This window comes from Cryptomeria japonica, chromosome 10, assembly GCF_030272615.1.
Source record: "Cryptomeria japonica chromosome 10, Sugi_1.0, whole genome shotgun sequence".
Lineage (NCBI taxonomy): Eukaryota > Viridiplantae > Streptophyta > Pinopsida > Cupressales > Cupressaceae > Cryptomeria > Cryptomeria japonica.
In genome coordinates this window covers 206,538,934-206,554,678 of record NC_081414.1, presented here as the reverse complement: position 1 = coordinate 206,554,678, position 15,745 = coordinate 206,538,934, and the positions used below count along the sequence as shown (strand labels likewise).

Here is a 15,745-nt window from a genome sequence, read left to right as displayed (position 1 = left end):
CTTCCTCCTCTATTCTTTCATAGATATTTTGATCCTTGTCTTGAAGTAAACTTTATGAAATCATATGTTCATTAACCAGTATTCCCTCTGGTTTTCGCCCCCTCATATCGCCTCGGGTTCCTTTATCAATTTGAAAACTTGAGGTGTTAATAAGAGAGTTTTCACCAACTTCCACTCTTCAGGTTTGATATGAGTCCCCTCCAACAAAATTGCCAATGTCATTTCTTATCATCTCATTATAAGGGGTATTAATAGGCTGTGGAGATTCCTTGGGCTTACCATCTAGCCAAGCATCATCTTGTTGGTTCTTTTGCGTTGCTTCCATGGTTACATCCTTAAAAATTTGGCCAGTATCATCCCTTGTCTGAGACTCTAACTCTATCCTAACATACTCCATCTCTGAGAGGTTTCTAGCAGGTATTACCATATCTTCATATTCATGTCCCATATATTCCTTAGGGGTTACCTCAATTGAAATCTATGTTCATTCCTCAATATTATTATCGAACAATCTTAGGTTCCATCTTTCCTCAACAGGATTTTCCCAATCCTTCAACATGACCTTCACAAAGTCAGTGTTTTCAGTTAAAAAGGATTTCTCTTTCATAAACAAAACATCTGTTAGAATATTTTAGTCTAGGCCTTTCCCTTTGTCCAAAAACAAGCATTCTCTTGCGGGATGTCCATCTCCTTTACAAGCACTACACATCTCTATCATTTCCTCAACTTCAATCATTTGCTCCCAAGTTCCCTTCCCAAATTTTAACTCCACCATTTGAGGGAGAGGATGATTTGCTTGCCATAGGATGCATATATGGGTATAAATATTGTAGTCTTTACTTTATATGGCCTCATCCGCTTTAACAAAGGCACCCAACTTGTTACCTATCAGTTATATGGTTTTACTATCCCAATATTCATGTGGCAAATTGTATAAACATATCCATATCGGCACCTCAGTTATGAATTCCTCTTTTAGGTTAAAATTCAGAGTCCAATCCTTAATGTAAAAGCCTTTCCCCTAATAAAAAAGGGACCACTATTAAAGATCCATTCTTGGTCTTTAGCACAAGGACATATAACAAGATAAAATCCATTTGGAAGGGTTTTCAAAATAATGGCTTCCCCCCAATTCTCATTACACCATTTTCTTACCCTCCTAAAAACAGGCCACGACCCACTCCATTTCATAAAGAAAGCCTATTCCTTAAAAAGATTAACAAATTCATTCCAAGCTTGTCCATCTACCATTAGTAAGATAATTGCGGCATTTCTCAGGATATTGGTTAACCTTCTTAGATTGTTGCACGATACCCTGTGTTTTTTGCCTCCAAAACTTCTTCTCTATGTTCTCGAAGTCAAAGGGGGCATTTGTTCATATGTTTGTGAAACCCCATCTGTTTCTTGTGACTTGAACCTACTAGAAAGAAGTCTCAAATCCAGGTTTGAATATTTTTTTATCAGAGACTTCCATGCTCTTTGTGGTGGTCGCCACATCTACTGTTGCACCCATCCTCCATTTCTACAATTGAAGGGCCACGAATTTTGCACCCTACCATATCCTGAAAGACCTTGAAGGGCCATGAATTTTGCACCCTACCATATCCTGAAAGACCTTGAAGGGCCATGAATTTTGCACCCTACCATATCCTGAAAGACCTTGGAACCTACGAAACCCTAGCTCTTGTTGTTTGTCCACCATTCAATTTTTAAAATTCATTAATGTTTTAATCCTTTAGGGGGCTTATTGAATTTCTTGTACCTAATTAAAATTAAAAGTTCATGATAGGTCAAACATAATCAATGTTTATTTAATTTTATATATAAAATGGGTTATTAAAAGTTTAAATTAGTCGATTATTTAATATTGTGTATCCAGATATTCATATAATATAGATAAACTTATAGAAGCTAACATTAGTCGATTATTTTTGTAATTTAATATTATAATAACTAAACTATTGTTATTCTAAATATTATATTATTCTTATACTATTGTTTATTATTATATTTATAATATTATTTTCTTATCAAAATTTAATATTATTAAAAGGCATGAGAATAACCCTAATCTAAGTAAAAATAATATTATTAATTCATATTTTTTATGTTTTATATATATAGAAAGAATTTAAAAATATTTAGATTATATTTAATCTTATTGATATATAATTATATTTGAGTTTAAAGTTCAATAAAAAATAGTTCATTATGGTTAAAATAGGATTATGTTTAAAGTTGGTATTAGATTAGGCTTAGATTAAATCCTTAATTTACGATTATGTTAAGACTCAATTAGAGATATAGATATATATATATAAAGATACTGAAAATGATCATATTATAACAAAATTTAATCATATTAAAAAAATTAGCAATAATCTAGTTCCTTAAAAGAAAATTATTAAATATAAGATACTTGTTGTAAAATAATATACATTTCTTCAAACAAGATTAAAAATTAGTTACACGCAGCATATCCTAACTAAGCAAGTTGTTACCAAAACTAAAAATATCAAGAGAAACATATTGTAGATGAGATGTTATAAATAATGTATATATAAAAATATTAATTAGTAAAACCATAAACTAAAAATATCAAAAGTAACATATTGTAGATGAGATGTTATAAATAATGTATATATAAAAATATTAATTAGTAAAACCAGAATGTCACATTTCATATAAGTAAATTAATGAATAGTTTATCAAAATTGGAAGCAGAAAATAGTACTTTTTAAAGTCTTAGTTGTGCATTGAATTTTCATTCATTACACTTAGTGGGTCAATGAAACCTATGTAGTAACAAAAGATTAATTTCATGCATATTGTCAATAAAAGTAAATGACCATCTGAAAAAAGTTAAATTCCACTGAATCTCATAATGTATTAAATTTTGTGGAAAATTAAATTAAACATCTTCAAAATTTAAATGTTATAGTAAAAATAAAATTAATTTAATAGTATGTGCATATATTGATATAATGAAGATAAAAAATAATATTTGTAAATTAATTTTCTTGCTGGTTTTATATTTAGAATTTTAATTGTGTTATCAAATTTTTCTTATTAAAAAAATCTATCCTATTAATCAAAGAGGTCCCACCTATAGCTGGTGTGTCTAAACAATCTAAATTTGTATAAAACCCTAAAAAAATTTCAAAAACTTATTAAGCACAAAGAAAATTACAAAACAAGAAAAACCTGCAGCCCAACCAAAAACAAAAAATTATACATTCTTATCATCCAGAAAAACTGCTCCAATATATGAAACAACTACACAAGCAAGTGTCTCATATTTACAAAATTTCAATCCTTCATTTGATTGAAAATCCTCTTGACCAAACAATCCGCAACTATGCATAGTAAGGCGTACAATATTTTCATGTCACAATAAGAAATGCATAATAAAGAGAGCTATGCATAGTAAGGAGAGCTACCCATAGTACTGTTCTGGAAACAACAAAATCTTCGATCCTTAGAGTGACATGAAACAACGTTTAAACATCATACAAATAATTGCACAATCAACTTTTTTCACTTCAAACCCATTAAACAATTACTGTCGTTTATCCACGCAGAAGGCAAGAACGGACACTTTCTTTGAGAAGAACACCAGAGCAGTAACCAAGAAGACGTGGTAGTTTTCCTGTGCTAATGACAGGAGGATACTGCCTGTGGTTTTTGTAAGGAGGAGCAACCACAGGCCCATTGTAGAGGAATTGATGAAATGTAGCCCCATATAGAAGTAGGTCACCATTGGACTGGATCTTAGGAGTGGTGTCCCACTTAAGTTCATACCCCGGGTACCATTCAGTTACTTCAGAGTCTTTTCCAGGTACAAATACATTCTTCTCTGAGTATATCTGTGCATGAACTCTTGCCCCAATTGCATATGATCCCCAGTTTTCATATAGATTGTTCACAACATGACAGTATCCCCACCTGAAAGAAAAGGAAAGAAACCCATTATAGTGAAAACAAAAATGGTGTATGAAGTTAAAAAATCCAGAGAAATTTTGGGTTATTTTTCCATTGATGATATCAGCGGAAACTTACCTGCAGTGAGGATTGCGTTGGTCTGTATCTTTGAACCAGTTTCTATACACAGTGACTCGCATTTGTTTGTCAATTGTGTCTGAATCATCTTTACCCAATAACATATTGTAGTGATTATTTGACAGACGACAATTTGAAATAGTAATATCAGTAGAACCCTGAACAGCAGATACCAAACCTCTTTGGCCATTAAAGGAAGTTAAATGATCAACCCAGACCCTTTTGGATTCAAATATGTGAACTGTATCAGAGTTGATGTCACTGACTTGAAGGTTATGAAGAATAACATCTTGGACTTTGTTCAGCTCAATTGAATATCCAGTGATGGTTACCCTCACTCCCCTGCCATCTATGGTTGTTCGATTATAGACATGCAGCATTTGTTTTAGCTGAATTTTCATGTCATGGGAGAAGGTGATCCACACTCCTCTAGGGCTGGCAGAGTAGAGGCTCACAGCATAACGCAATGTACCAAGAGCAGGATTTGTGGGGTTATCATCAGATCTGGTGACTGTATAAGACAGTCCTTTTCGCCCGCCTTTGACACCCCTTGCGAATCCAATGGCACATTTTGGAAGAAGACGCCCTAACCCGCAGCTGGAGAACTGGCATTTGGTACCGTCAGATCTTTTGCACAGTCGCCCTGTAGTTCCTACCCAAGGCATTGGACCTGCTTGCACCATCATAAAAAAAAAATTAGATTCTGAATCATATTTACAGGGAAAGGGCCCAAGCACTGCATGTAAGCTATATGTTTTCCTCAGCATAAAACTAATGCACGGATCTGTGCTTTCCAGGTCAAGGTGGGAGATAGCAGATAGCAGAGAGGAGAGGAGCTGGGTTATTTAAAAAATCAAAAAAAAATTCCTAACATTTATTAAACAATCAAATTATGAAAAAACATAATAATCTTTAAGAAAAGATTCTATCCATCCAAATATTCATTGGTCAAAACTGTTTTTGAATTAGATTGTGTAGCTTTCTCATCAGCATTTTGAATCATTTATATGATCTATCATTCAAAAATGAATTATAAAAGAATGAAAATTCTAAAATCATAATACATAATAATCATAAAAAAAGATTGTGTTAATCTAAAAAAACAAATCTGTTCATTGGTCAAAACTGTTTCCAATTCAGATTGTGTAATAATTTTTTAATCAACATTTTTAACCACACTCCATAATTCATCATTTCTAAATGAATTATAAACGAATTAACATTATAAATCTATCAGCGTTTTATAAAACCCAAATACAGAAGAATAAATATACACAGAGCTAACAAAAAAAGGAAAAGTTTCGTTCTTCAGAAAAATTTGTTCGCACCATCTGTATGACCAATGTCATGCACTGCTGAGCCAGCAATAATTAATCCAGGAATATTAAACAATCTATTCTTTTAAAAACAAAATAAAATTATTTATTTTCAAGAAAAAACTCTGTTCATCCTAGAATGTGAAACTCTTTCCTGTTCATCCAAGAAACATATCTATTCATGTGAAATATGAATTTTAAACAAATGAAAATGATAAAACTACCAGTGTTTCATAAAACCCAATAGTATTTTATTATACCATGCCACATACCATTTCTCGCTCGCAATGATCCCACAAAAGAATCACTTTCATTCTTCAGAAATTTGTCACCAGCTGCATGACCATGGTCATGCATTGCTGAACCAGCAACAGTATATCCAAAGATAAAGACAGCCATCACCAAGTACATGGTTGTGTTCTCCATTTCCTCGCAAGCAATCACACAAAGAATTCTGGCTAAGTAATCTAATCTCAAGCTCTTTCCTTGTTTTCCTTACAGGCAATTCACAAAAAAGAACTTTCTATATTCCAAGCAATGATGCAGTAGGTGTAATGGAAGGGTATATATACAAATTTTAGCCATAATGATACCAAACCCTAATCAGAACAAGGTTTCAAGATTTTGTTGTTTCGGTGTATGGGGAATGATGTTGTTACTATCGTGATTTTAAAATATATATTTTGTAAATTTGGTAGAATCAATACTTTTCAATTCTTATCATTAAACTAAAAGATGTCAAAATAATAGTGGATCTGGTATCTAGAAACTGCAAAAATGACAAGAATACTTATCTTCTTCACAGAAAACATGTTTCTCTTATTTCCTAGATCTATCCTAATCCGTATATTCATAATTTAATAATAAAATAACTCAAGTCAAATGGTGGTGTTCTAAAATTTTATCTATCTCAGTTTTAAAAATTGTTATGATACAATATCCGTAGATACTATGATTTATCAAAATCAACCCCCTCTCCTAAGCTGCTTTTTTTGTTATTTTTGTTATTTTTGTTATCTTGCTTTTTGTTGCCCATGTGATTATGAGGAGTGATCTTGTGTCCTCCTCTATTTTTTTGTGAATTTGTGTACAGATTTATAGTATTCATAAAAAATAAAACAATAAAAATCAACCTCAATTTAATAAGATGACAAGATACATTTACCTATAAATACAAAGAATCGTCTAAATCTCTTCAACAACATCAATCTCATAATATGACACGTTATTTTTTTTTTAACATTAGGTTATCAATATTTTTTAAGATACCCTAATTTTATAACAAACCTCATTAGAATATATTTATAAATAGTAAAAATGATCAATTTTTAACTTTAAACTTACTCTTAATCTTATAAAATATAACGATATAAACAATATTTAAATTTTTTCTTTTATATAACTTAATATTCAAATCTTACTATTAAAATATATATTTTTAACTTTTAAAATATGTTTATTTATGTTTCTCTTATTTCCTAGATCAAATCCTAATCATTTTGTTCAAAAATTTAATAATAAAATAACTCAAACCAAATGCTAGGGTTCTAAAACTTTATCTATCTCAGTTTTAAAAGTTGTTATGATACAATATCTATAAATACAATGATTCATCAAAATCAACCCCCTTTGCCTCCCACTAGTGTTGCTTAACCCTTTTTTGTTATTTATATTTTCTTGCTTTTTGGGCAACCAATGTGATTGTAAAGAGTGATCTTGCGTATGTTTTTTTTCATGGACATGTGTATATATTAATAAATTAATAGAAACTAACACACCTATTCACTAAAAAATAAAAGATCAACCTCAATTTAATAAGATAGCACAATACATTTATCTATAAATATTAAGAATCATCAAAATCTCTTCAACAACCCCAATCTTACAATATGACACGTTATATCTTTGAATGTTGAGTTGTAAATATTTCTAGAGATACCCTAATTTTAAATAACACCCGTCATTAAAATATATTTATGAATATTCAAAATGATTAATTTTTAACTTTAACACTTACTCTTAATTTTAATATATATATTTTTTAATATATATATATATATATATAGGGTAAGTGCACAAACATGGGGGACCAAAAAGATGCCAAAAATTTTTTTGGCCCCCATCAAGCCCTTTGTGCACGCCAAATAAGGCATGCACCTTATTTTGCGTGCCGAACCTAAGGTTTGGTCACGCCAAATAAGGCGAGCGCCAAATAATGTGAGCACCAAATTTGGCGTGCGCCAAATGGCATTGCATTTTTTATAAGTGCATCTTCATTTTGAAAAGTACAAATTATCTTTCATTTTGACTCCATCTCTCTGAAAAACATACATAAAATATAACATTTAAGTATATATTTTATGTATATATTGGCAGGATGTTTGAGAGTGGTTTTAGATCTCTAGGAGTTATAATGCAAATTCTAGTTTTTAGAGTATTCATAAAATTTCAGACTTAGTCAAATTTCAGTAATCAACATGCTCATATTAGCATTCTCTCTCTGGTCTCTCCCTCTCCTTACCTAGATTCCCCCTCTCTCTCTTCCTTAACCCCTACCTCTCTCTCTAGTTTCTCCCTCTCTTTCCCTCCCTCCCTCTCTTGCACCTTGGCTTTCTCTCCCTCTAGTCTCTCCCTCAACCACCACCCCCCCCTCTCTCTCTCTCTCTCTCTCTCTCTCTCTCTCTCTCTCTCTCTCTCTCTCTCTCTCTCTCTCTCTCTCTCTCTCTCTCTCTCTCTCTCTCTCTCTCTTTTTGGTTTATGGAGAGAAAAGCAAATACCAAGGAGAGAGACTATAGAGCAAGTAAGAGAGATTGAGGGAGGAAGGGAGTGGTTGATGGAAAGAAAGGAAAATAACAAGGATAGAGAGATCCTAAGTGAGTGACACATAGAGAGAGGGAGGGAGGGAGGAATGGGTTGAGGGACCAAAGAGAGAGAGAGAGAGGGGGGGGTTGATGGAAAGAGAGGGAGAGATCAGAGTGAGAGAGATTTAGTGAGAGAGGGATGGAGGGGTTGAGGAAAAGAGAGAGCCCAAGTGATAGAGATGGAGGCAGGGAGGTATGGGTTGATGAAAAGAGAGAGAGATACCTCTGAGAGAGAGAGAGAGAGAGAGAGAGAGAGGGAGGAAGGGAGGTTGATGAAAAGAGAGGGAGAGACAAAAGAGAAGGCCCAAGAGAGAGAGAGAGAGATAGAGAGAGAAATTAAGTGGAAGAGATAGAAAGAGGAAGGAAGGTGTTTATGGAAAGAGAGGAATATAACCTGAAGGGATAGACAGAAAGGGAGAAATTAGAGGGAGAGAGAGAATAAGTGTGAGAGGGAGAGAGAGAGAGAGAGAGAGTGGGGGAGAGAGAGGGGGAGAGAGAGGGGGAGAGAGAGAGAGAGAGAGAGAGAGGGAGGTAGGGGTTGATGAAAAGAGAGGGAGAGACCTAAGAGAGAGAATGAGAGAGAGGAGAGAAAGGAAGGGGGTTGATGAAAAGAGAGGGAGAGACCAAAGAGAGAGAGGGGGGTTGATGAAAAGCGAGGGATATACTAGGAAGAGAGCCGATAGAGAGAACCTAAGTGAGAGAGGGGGAGAGAGAGAGGGGATGGTAGGGGTTAAGAAAAAGAGAGGGAGAGACTTGAGAAAGAGATAGTCCTACCTTCCTAGCTCCCTCTCTCTCACTTTGGCTCTCTCTCTCTCAACCCCTCCCTTCCTATCTCCCTCTCTCTATCTCTATCTCTAGTCTCTTCCTCTCTTTTTATAAACCTCTCTCACTCAAACCTTCCCTTCATCCTTCTCTCTCACTTGGGATCTCTCTGGTCTCTTACCCATTTTCCCTCCCTTCCTCTCACTTAGGATCTCTCACTCATGGTGAGAGAGAGAGAGATAAGGAGAGAGAGGGGGGGAGTGATAGAGAGGGAGGGAGAGAGAGAGGAATAATGGAGAGATAGAGAGGGAGGAGGGTAGGGAGGGATAAGGTGTGTGTGTGTTGCTTGAGATTATTAGGTGACTTGGTAGGGGAAAGCATCGCTAGGGTGTGGCGAGAAAGAGAAAGGGAGAGAGAGAGAGAGAGAGAGAGAGAGAGAGAGAGAGAGAGAGAGGAAAAGGGAGGAGGAGGGAGAAAAAGGGTAGAATGGGATAGAGACACTTGATATATATATATATATAATGGAGAGAATGGAAATAATGGGAGAGAGAGGGGGGAAAGAGAGAAACAAGGAAAGAGAGGGAGAAAGGGATGGGGAGGGAGAGAGAGTGAGATACTTGGAGAGAAAAAGAAAAGGATGGGGAGAGAGAGGGAAATAATGGGATAGAGACACTTGAGAGAGAGAGAGAGAGAGAGGTGAATGGAGAGATTGTGAGACAGAGAGAGGGACTGGGGGAGATATATATATATATATATATATAGAGAGAGAGAGAGAGAGAGGACAGAATGGGATAGATAGAGAGGGAGGGAGAGAGAGAGGAATAATGGAGAGATAGAGGGGGAGTGATAGAGACGGAGGGAGAGAGAGAGGAATAATGGAGAGATAGAGAGGGAGGAGGGTAGGGAGGGATAAGGTGTGTGTGTGTTGCTTGAGATTATTAGGTGACTTGGTAGGGGAAAGCATCGCTAGGGTGTGGCGAGAAAGAGAAAGGGAGAGAGAGAGAGAGAGAGAGAGAGAGAGAGAGAGAGGAGAGAGAGAGAGAGAGAGAGAGAGAGAGGAAAAGGGAGGAGGAGGGAGAGAAAGGGTAGAATGGGATAGAGACACTTGGTATATATATATAATGGAGAGAATGGAAATAATGGGAGAGAGAGGGGGGAAAGAGAGAAACAAGGAAAGAGAGGGAGAAATGGATGGGGAGGGAGAGAGAGCGAGATACTTGGAGAGAAAAAGAAAAGGATGGGGAGGGAGAGGGAAATAATGAGATAGAGACACTTGAGAGAGAGAGAGAGAGGTGAATGGAGAGATTGTGAGACAGAGAGAGGGACTGGGGGAGATATATATATATATATATATATATATATATAGAGAGAGAGAGAGAGAGAGAGAGGACAGAATGGGATAGAGACACCTGAGAGAGAGGGGTAAAAGAGAGGTAGAAGGGGAGGGAGAGGGGGAAAGAAAGAAAGAAAGAAAGAGAGAGAGAGATAGGGAGAGACTTGAGAGGGAAAGAGGGAAAGAGGGAAAGAAAGAGGGAGAGAGGGAAAGAGAGAGATACTTGAGAGAGAAAGAGAGTTAGAGGCAAAGAGATTTTGATGTGAGAGAGAAAGAGAAAGGGAGTGGGAGGGAGAGAATGGACAAAATGGGATAGAGACACCTAAGAGAGGGGGAGAGAGAGAGGGAGTGGGGAAGATATAGAGAGATCTAAGAGGTGGATTGAGGGATTATGAGAGAGATAAAGGGAGAGGTAGGGAGAGAATGGAATGAATGGGACAGAGACACCTAAGAGAGAGACATGAGAGAGAGAGAGAGAGAGGAAGAGGGAGGGAGAGAATGGATAGAATGGGACAGTAACACCACACACACACACACACAAAGAGAGAATGGACAGAATGGGATAGTGACACTAGAGAGAGAGATGCAAATGTAGTGGGAAGGGGAGGGAGAGAGGGAAAGAGAGAAAGAGAGAGAAAGAGAGAGATAGAGAGAGACTTGAGAGGCAAAGAGGGAAAGAGAGAGGGAGAGAGGGAGAGAAAAAGAGAGGGAGAGAGAGAGAGAGAGAGAGGGAATAAGATAGAGACACTTGAGAGAGGGTGAGAGAGAGGGAGGAGCTATAGAGACACTTGATAGGTGCATATAGAGATTGTAATAGAGAGAGAGAGAGAGAGAACAGATAGAATGGGATAGATAAATGTGTGTGAGAGAGAGAGAGATGGGGAGAGAGAGGGGGAGAGAATGAAAATAATGGAGGAGAGAGAGAGAGAGAGAGAGAGAGTTGAGAGAGAAAGATAAAGGGATGGGGAGAGAGAGGGAAAGAACAGGATAGAGACACCTGAGAGAGGGGCAAAGAGAGAGAGAGAGAGAGAGAGAGAGGAGAGAGAGAGAGAGAGAGAGAGAGAGAGAGAGAGAGAGAGAGAGAGAGAGAGAGAGAGAGAGGGAGTGGGGGGAGATATAGAGAGACCTGAGAGGTGGATGGAGGGATTGTGTGAGAGAGAGAGAGAGAGAGAAATGGAGAGGAAGGAAGAGAATGGACAAAATGGGATAGAGACACCTAAGAGAGAGAGTGGTGGGGCAAATGGAGGGCGAAGGGGAGGGAGAGATGGAAAGAGAGAGATAACGAGAGACTTGAGAGGGGGAGAGAGAGAGAGAGGGGGGGGGGGGGGAGATATAGAGATACTTGAGAGGTGGATGGAGTGATTGTGTGTGTGTGTGTGTGTGAGAGAGAGAGAGAGAGACGTAAGAGGTGGAGGAAGGAATGGTGAGAGAGAGAGAGAGATACCTAAGAGGTGGAGGGAGGAATGGTGAGAGATAGAAAGAGCCTGAGTGAGGGAGGAAGGGATGGAAGAAGAGTAAGAGACTATAGAGAGAGAGGTGAAGAGAGGGAAAGAGGGAGAGAGGGATAAAGAGAGATAATGAGAAAGGGAGAGAGGGGAGGGAGAGGAGAGAGGGAGAGAATAAGAGAGAGATACACCTAAGAGAGGAGGAGAGTGATATAAAGAGATAGAGGCTGAGAGGGAGAGAGACTTAAAAGATAAAGAATGGGAGAGAAAGATAGATGGAAAGAGAGTTAGAGAGAGAGTGGGAGGTAGAGAGGGAAATAGACCTAGAAGGAAAGAGAGAGACTTAAGAGAAAAAGAGAAAGGGAGGGAGAGAGGGAGGGAGAGGGAGAGGGAGAGAATGGGAGAGAGATACACTTGAGAGAGGAGAGTGAGATAGAGAGATAAAGGCTAAGAAGGGAAAAGAAAGAGATAGAGAGATAAAGGATGAGAGGGAGAGAGACTTGAGAGAAAGAGAAAGGGAGATAGATGAAGAGAGAGAAAGAGATATAGAGGGAAAGAAAGAGACTTGAGAGAGAAGGAAAAAGGGAAGGAGAGGGGGAGGGAGAGGGAGAGAATGGGAGAGAGACACCTAAGAGAGGGGGAGAGAATGAGAGATAGAGATACTTGAGATAGGGAGAGAAAGAGAGACCCCAAGTGAAAGAGGTAAAGAGATGGATAGACCAAAGAGAGAGAGTGGGTGAGGGAGAGGGGAAAGAGAGGGAGAAAGACTTGAGAGAGGGAAGGAAGTAGAGAGGGAGAGACCTAAGAGAGAGACAACCAGGGGTTAAGGAAGAGAGAGAGGGAATGTAGGGAAGAGGCTAGAGAGATAATGTTGATACGACCATGCTAATTACTGAAATTTCACTAAGTCTGAAATTTATATGAATACTCTAAAAACTAGAATCTGCATTATAACTCCTAGAGATCTGGAACCCTTTTTTCTTTCTTTCATGAAAAATGCTATGAAATGCATTTGGCATGCGCCTTATGGTTTTTTGAATTTTTTCTCATTTGCCATGCGCCAAATTTGGCGAGCGCCATTTTTGGTGTGCACCAAACTTATTGCCTTGGAAAATACCTAGCCAAAGGCTTGGATTTGCCATGGGCATCCAACCCAAAGGCTTGGACACCCTTCTCAAGCCTGAGTCGTGTTTTCCAACAAATATTGAAAATTTTCTACTTTTTTGTTCATGCTCTCCATCAGGTTTGCATTTGTTTTAATAAAATTAAAGAAAACACCATAAAATCGTCAAGCTCTCTCTTATCTATCCAACCATATATTTTTTTTCAAATTTTGATAATGTTAAGGTCTTCATCCATATTTTCTTTTGTTAGTGTGTCTAATTTTTGTCAAAAACAAACATGTCATATTTTGGCCATAGATTTTTACCCCTTTATCAAATTTTGAAAAAAATTACATTTCTAGAAACTAGACTCCATTATACACAATTTTTTAAAAAATCTGATTTTTTATTAGTTTTCACAAATTTTTGGGGGGAGCATGCTGAAATTTCTTCTTTTTAGGATGTGTCCACTTCGGAAATTTATAAAAATTCAAATATTCATATAAAAATTAGATGAAATATTGGGCATAAACTTCAATGTGTTAGCTACTTTCTCACAAGAGCGATTTGCAAAATTCTAAAAAAAATGATGTTTTAGGGGAACCACATTTCGTGCTATGTTATTTTTTCTGAAAAAATAGGACCAATAAATGTGGTGCCCCTTTTTGAAACCCTTAATCTTCTTTGTTTTCAAAAAAAAAGGTAGTTTAGAAAGTAGATTCATAGCACTTCAAATTATTTCTTGTTGCATCTTCAAATTTTGAATGTATCTATGCTCAATTTCTCGTCGAAGTTTAGACACTACTGATTTCAGAAGAAAAAAAGTGGCATCTTAAGACCCCTTTTTGGTCCCCCATCTTTGTGCACTTACCCTATACACTTAAAATGTTAAAATAAAAGAATTAAGAAAAATGATTTTTTTCATTTATTGTCAAGCATAATGTTATTTTATTTTTAAACAATACTTCTATGTATTGTTATAAAGAATTTTTTTCTCTTAAATCTAAGAGTAAAATTATAGAATGTGATTTTTTTTATTATTTTAAAATTAAATTTTGTAACAAAATATCCAAATAAAAATGAGATTCAATTATTTATAAAATCTAACAAAGAAATCATTTTAAAAAATTATCAAAATATTATAGATCTCTACATCCATCACAACAAATTTAAATTTCTAATTAAAGTCCTCCATAATGGTCCTCCAAGACCTAAGAATACCATTATCACACAACCTATCAGACCCTAAGATTGGCTTCACCACTCGAAATGGGGCTTTTGAAAAATAATTTTCAATAATTTTTAAATATAAGTTAGACACACTTCCATGATGAAATGATCTCTATCACTACCTCTACCTTTATTATTTGAAAACCTTACGTTAAAGTATAGTAAAAGAAAAATACTTAGAAACAAAAGGATCTCAACCACTAGATTGCATTCTTTCACATTTCAACCACCTCATTAAATCCTATTGAAATTCTTCAATATAATGTCATATTTAGCTATAATAAGAGATCAATAGAGCAATAGTTTATTCATGTGGAAAGGTAAGTTACAATCCCAAGCCTACTAAAAATAAAACATAATAATGCAAAGACTTTTGGAGGTCATAATTTTTTACTCGCTTGTTTGTTTGCGTTGAATTTTGACATGGAGGTGTATCATGAGGAGTTTTTTTACTTTCCAATAAAACCTAGTTCTATTGGACCTCAAATCGATGCATTTTCAAGGCCTAATTCCTTCATCTTGGGCCTCAAAACAAACTTATTTTGTTTTTTTCAAGTTTTTAGAAAGTTGTTTTTTTTTTTAGTTTTGTTTGAACTCGTATTTGTTATTAGTTTAGCAAGTTGGCAATGTGTGTCATATTTATGTTTTTCGGATTCTTATAAGTTTTGGTGATTTTTTAGATGGATTTCAAAATTACCTAAAATGGCAAATTTCAAGTTTTGTAAACATTTGCCAAATAAGAAAAATTTTAATTTGTAATTAAATAGGATTATTTTCTTTTGTAGCAGTAGAGTGGTTCAAGGATAATGAAGAATAGTTTATTTCATCCTTGGTTTTTTCTAGTTTCTTCTTGCTTGTTGTTAATGGTGAATGCTTCATTCTAACTCGGTTACATCAACTTCTAATCAAGGTATGTTACCTTGCATTATGAGAGATGGTATAGAAGAATATATATCATAAAAACTTCAATCATCCATATCATGACAATAGAAAGATTAAAAATTAACTTAAAAATCTTTCCATCATTAATTCAAGGGCATCTATCTCTCTCCAATTTTGGTTTCATTCTTTTGTTTATTTTGTTAGTTTAGCATATTTTGATTTAAGGAGGTGTCTAGCTCTTCTATTTTTTCGTCATGTTCTTTCCTTGTTGGAAACTTCCTGTCACATTGTCTTGAAGATGGTTAAATTTCCTATGGCATGGAACATACTTCTTGTCATCTCACCAGCAATAAGGCAAAACATGGGAAGCCAAACTGACAATTGTTGTCCAATCAAACTGTTGGCAGAGTTTGTTGGTCGATGGTTGTTGTGCCTTCAACTTCCTTTTAAGCATGGGGAATCACCTTTGTGTTGGTTGGTTGGAACATCGCAAGTAGAAAAAAGAGATGGGTGAGAAGAGTTGAGTGAAAGAAGAAGCTAGTTGTATTGAAGGCAATCCAGAAAGGGATCATTCAAGTCAACTGTGTCAAGTGGTATCGTGCCTTGGTACTAAGCTAGGACAATGGCACCATAGTGTCACAATTCTAAGAATCAGGACTCAAACTTTGATAGGAGATAGAAGCAAAAGTGAAAATGTAGACCTTTCTGGAAGGTGTGAGTAGAATCAAAGAGGTCATCAAGCACTAAGAGATAG

At 36.0% G+C, this 15,745-nt stretch overlaps 1 protein-coding gene across 1 annotated transcript; it reads right to left on the bottom strand.

The window, feature by feature from the left end:
- Window positions 1-3,298: 3,298 nt before the first annotated feature.
- Window positions 3,299-5,816, bottom strand: LOC131859549 (putative pectate lyase 21). Its single transcript, XM_059213455.1, has 3 exons — window positions 5,648-5,816; window positions 4,060-4,729; window positions 3,299-3,945 (listed from the first exon to the last, which is right to left on the bottom strand). Exons 1-3 carry the CDS (start codon window positions 5,799-5,801, stop codon window positions 3,570-3,572), a joined length of 1,200 nt encoding a protein of 399 aa, XP_059069438.1. The 5' UTR covers window positions 5,802-5,816; the 3' UTR covers window positions 3,299-3,569.
- Window positions 5,817-15,745: the final 9,929 nt, after the last annotated feature.

Excerpts from the sequence above, each read along its gene's own strand:
- LOC131859549 (XM_059213455.1), bottom strand. The coding sequence starts at position 5,801 with ATGGAGAACACAACCATGTACTTGGTGATGGCTGTCTTTATCTTTGGA. Across the intron at positions 4,730-5,647 it reads ATCATTGCGAGCGAGAAATG|GTCCAATGCCTTGGGTAGGA; the intron begins GTATGTGGCATG and ends TGGTGCAAGCAG. Across the intron at positions 3,946-4,059 it reads CAACGCAATCCTCACTGCAG|GTGGGGATACTGTCATGTTG; the intron begins GTAAGTTTCCGC and ends CTTTTCTTTCAG.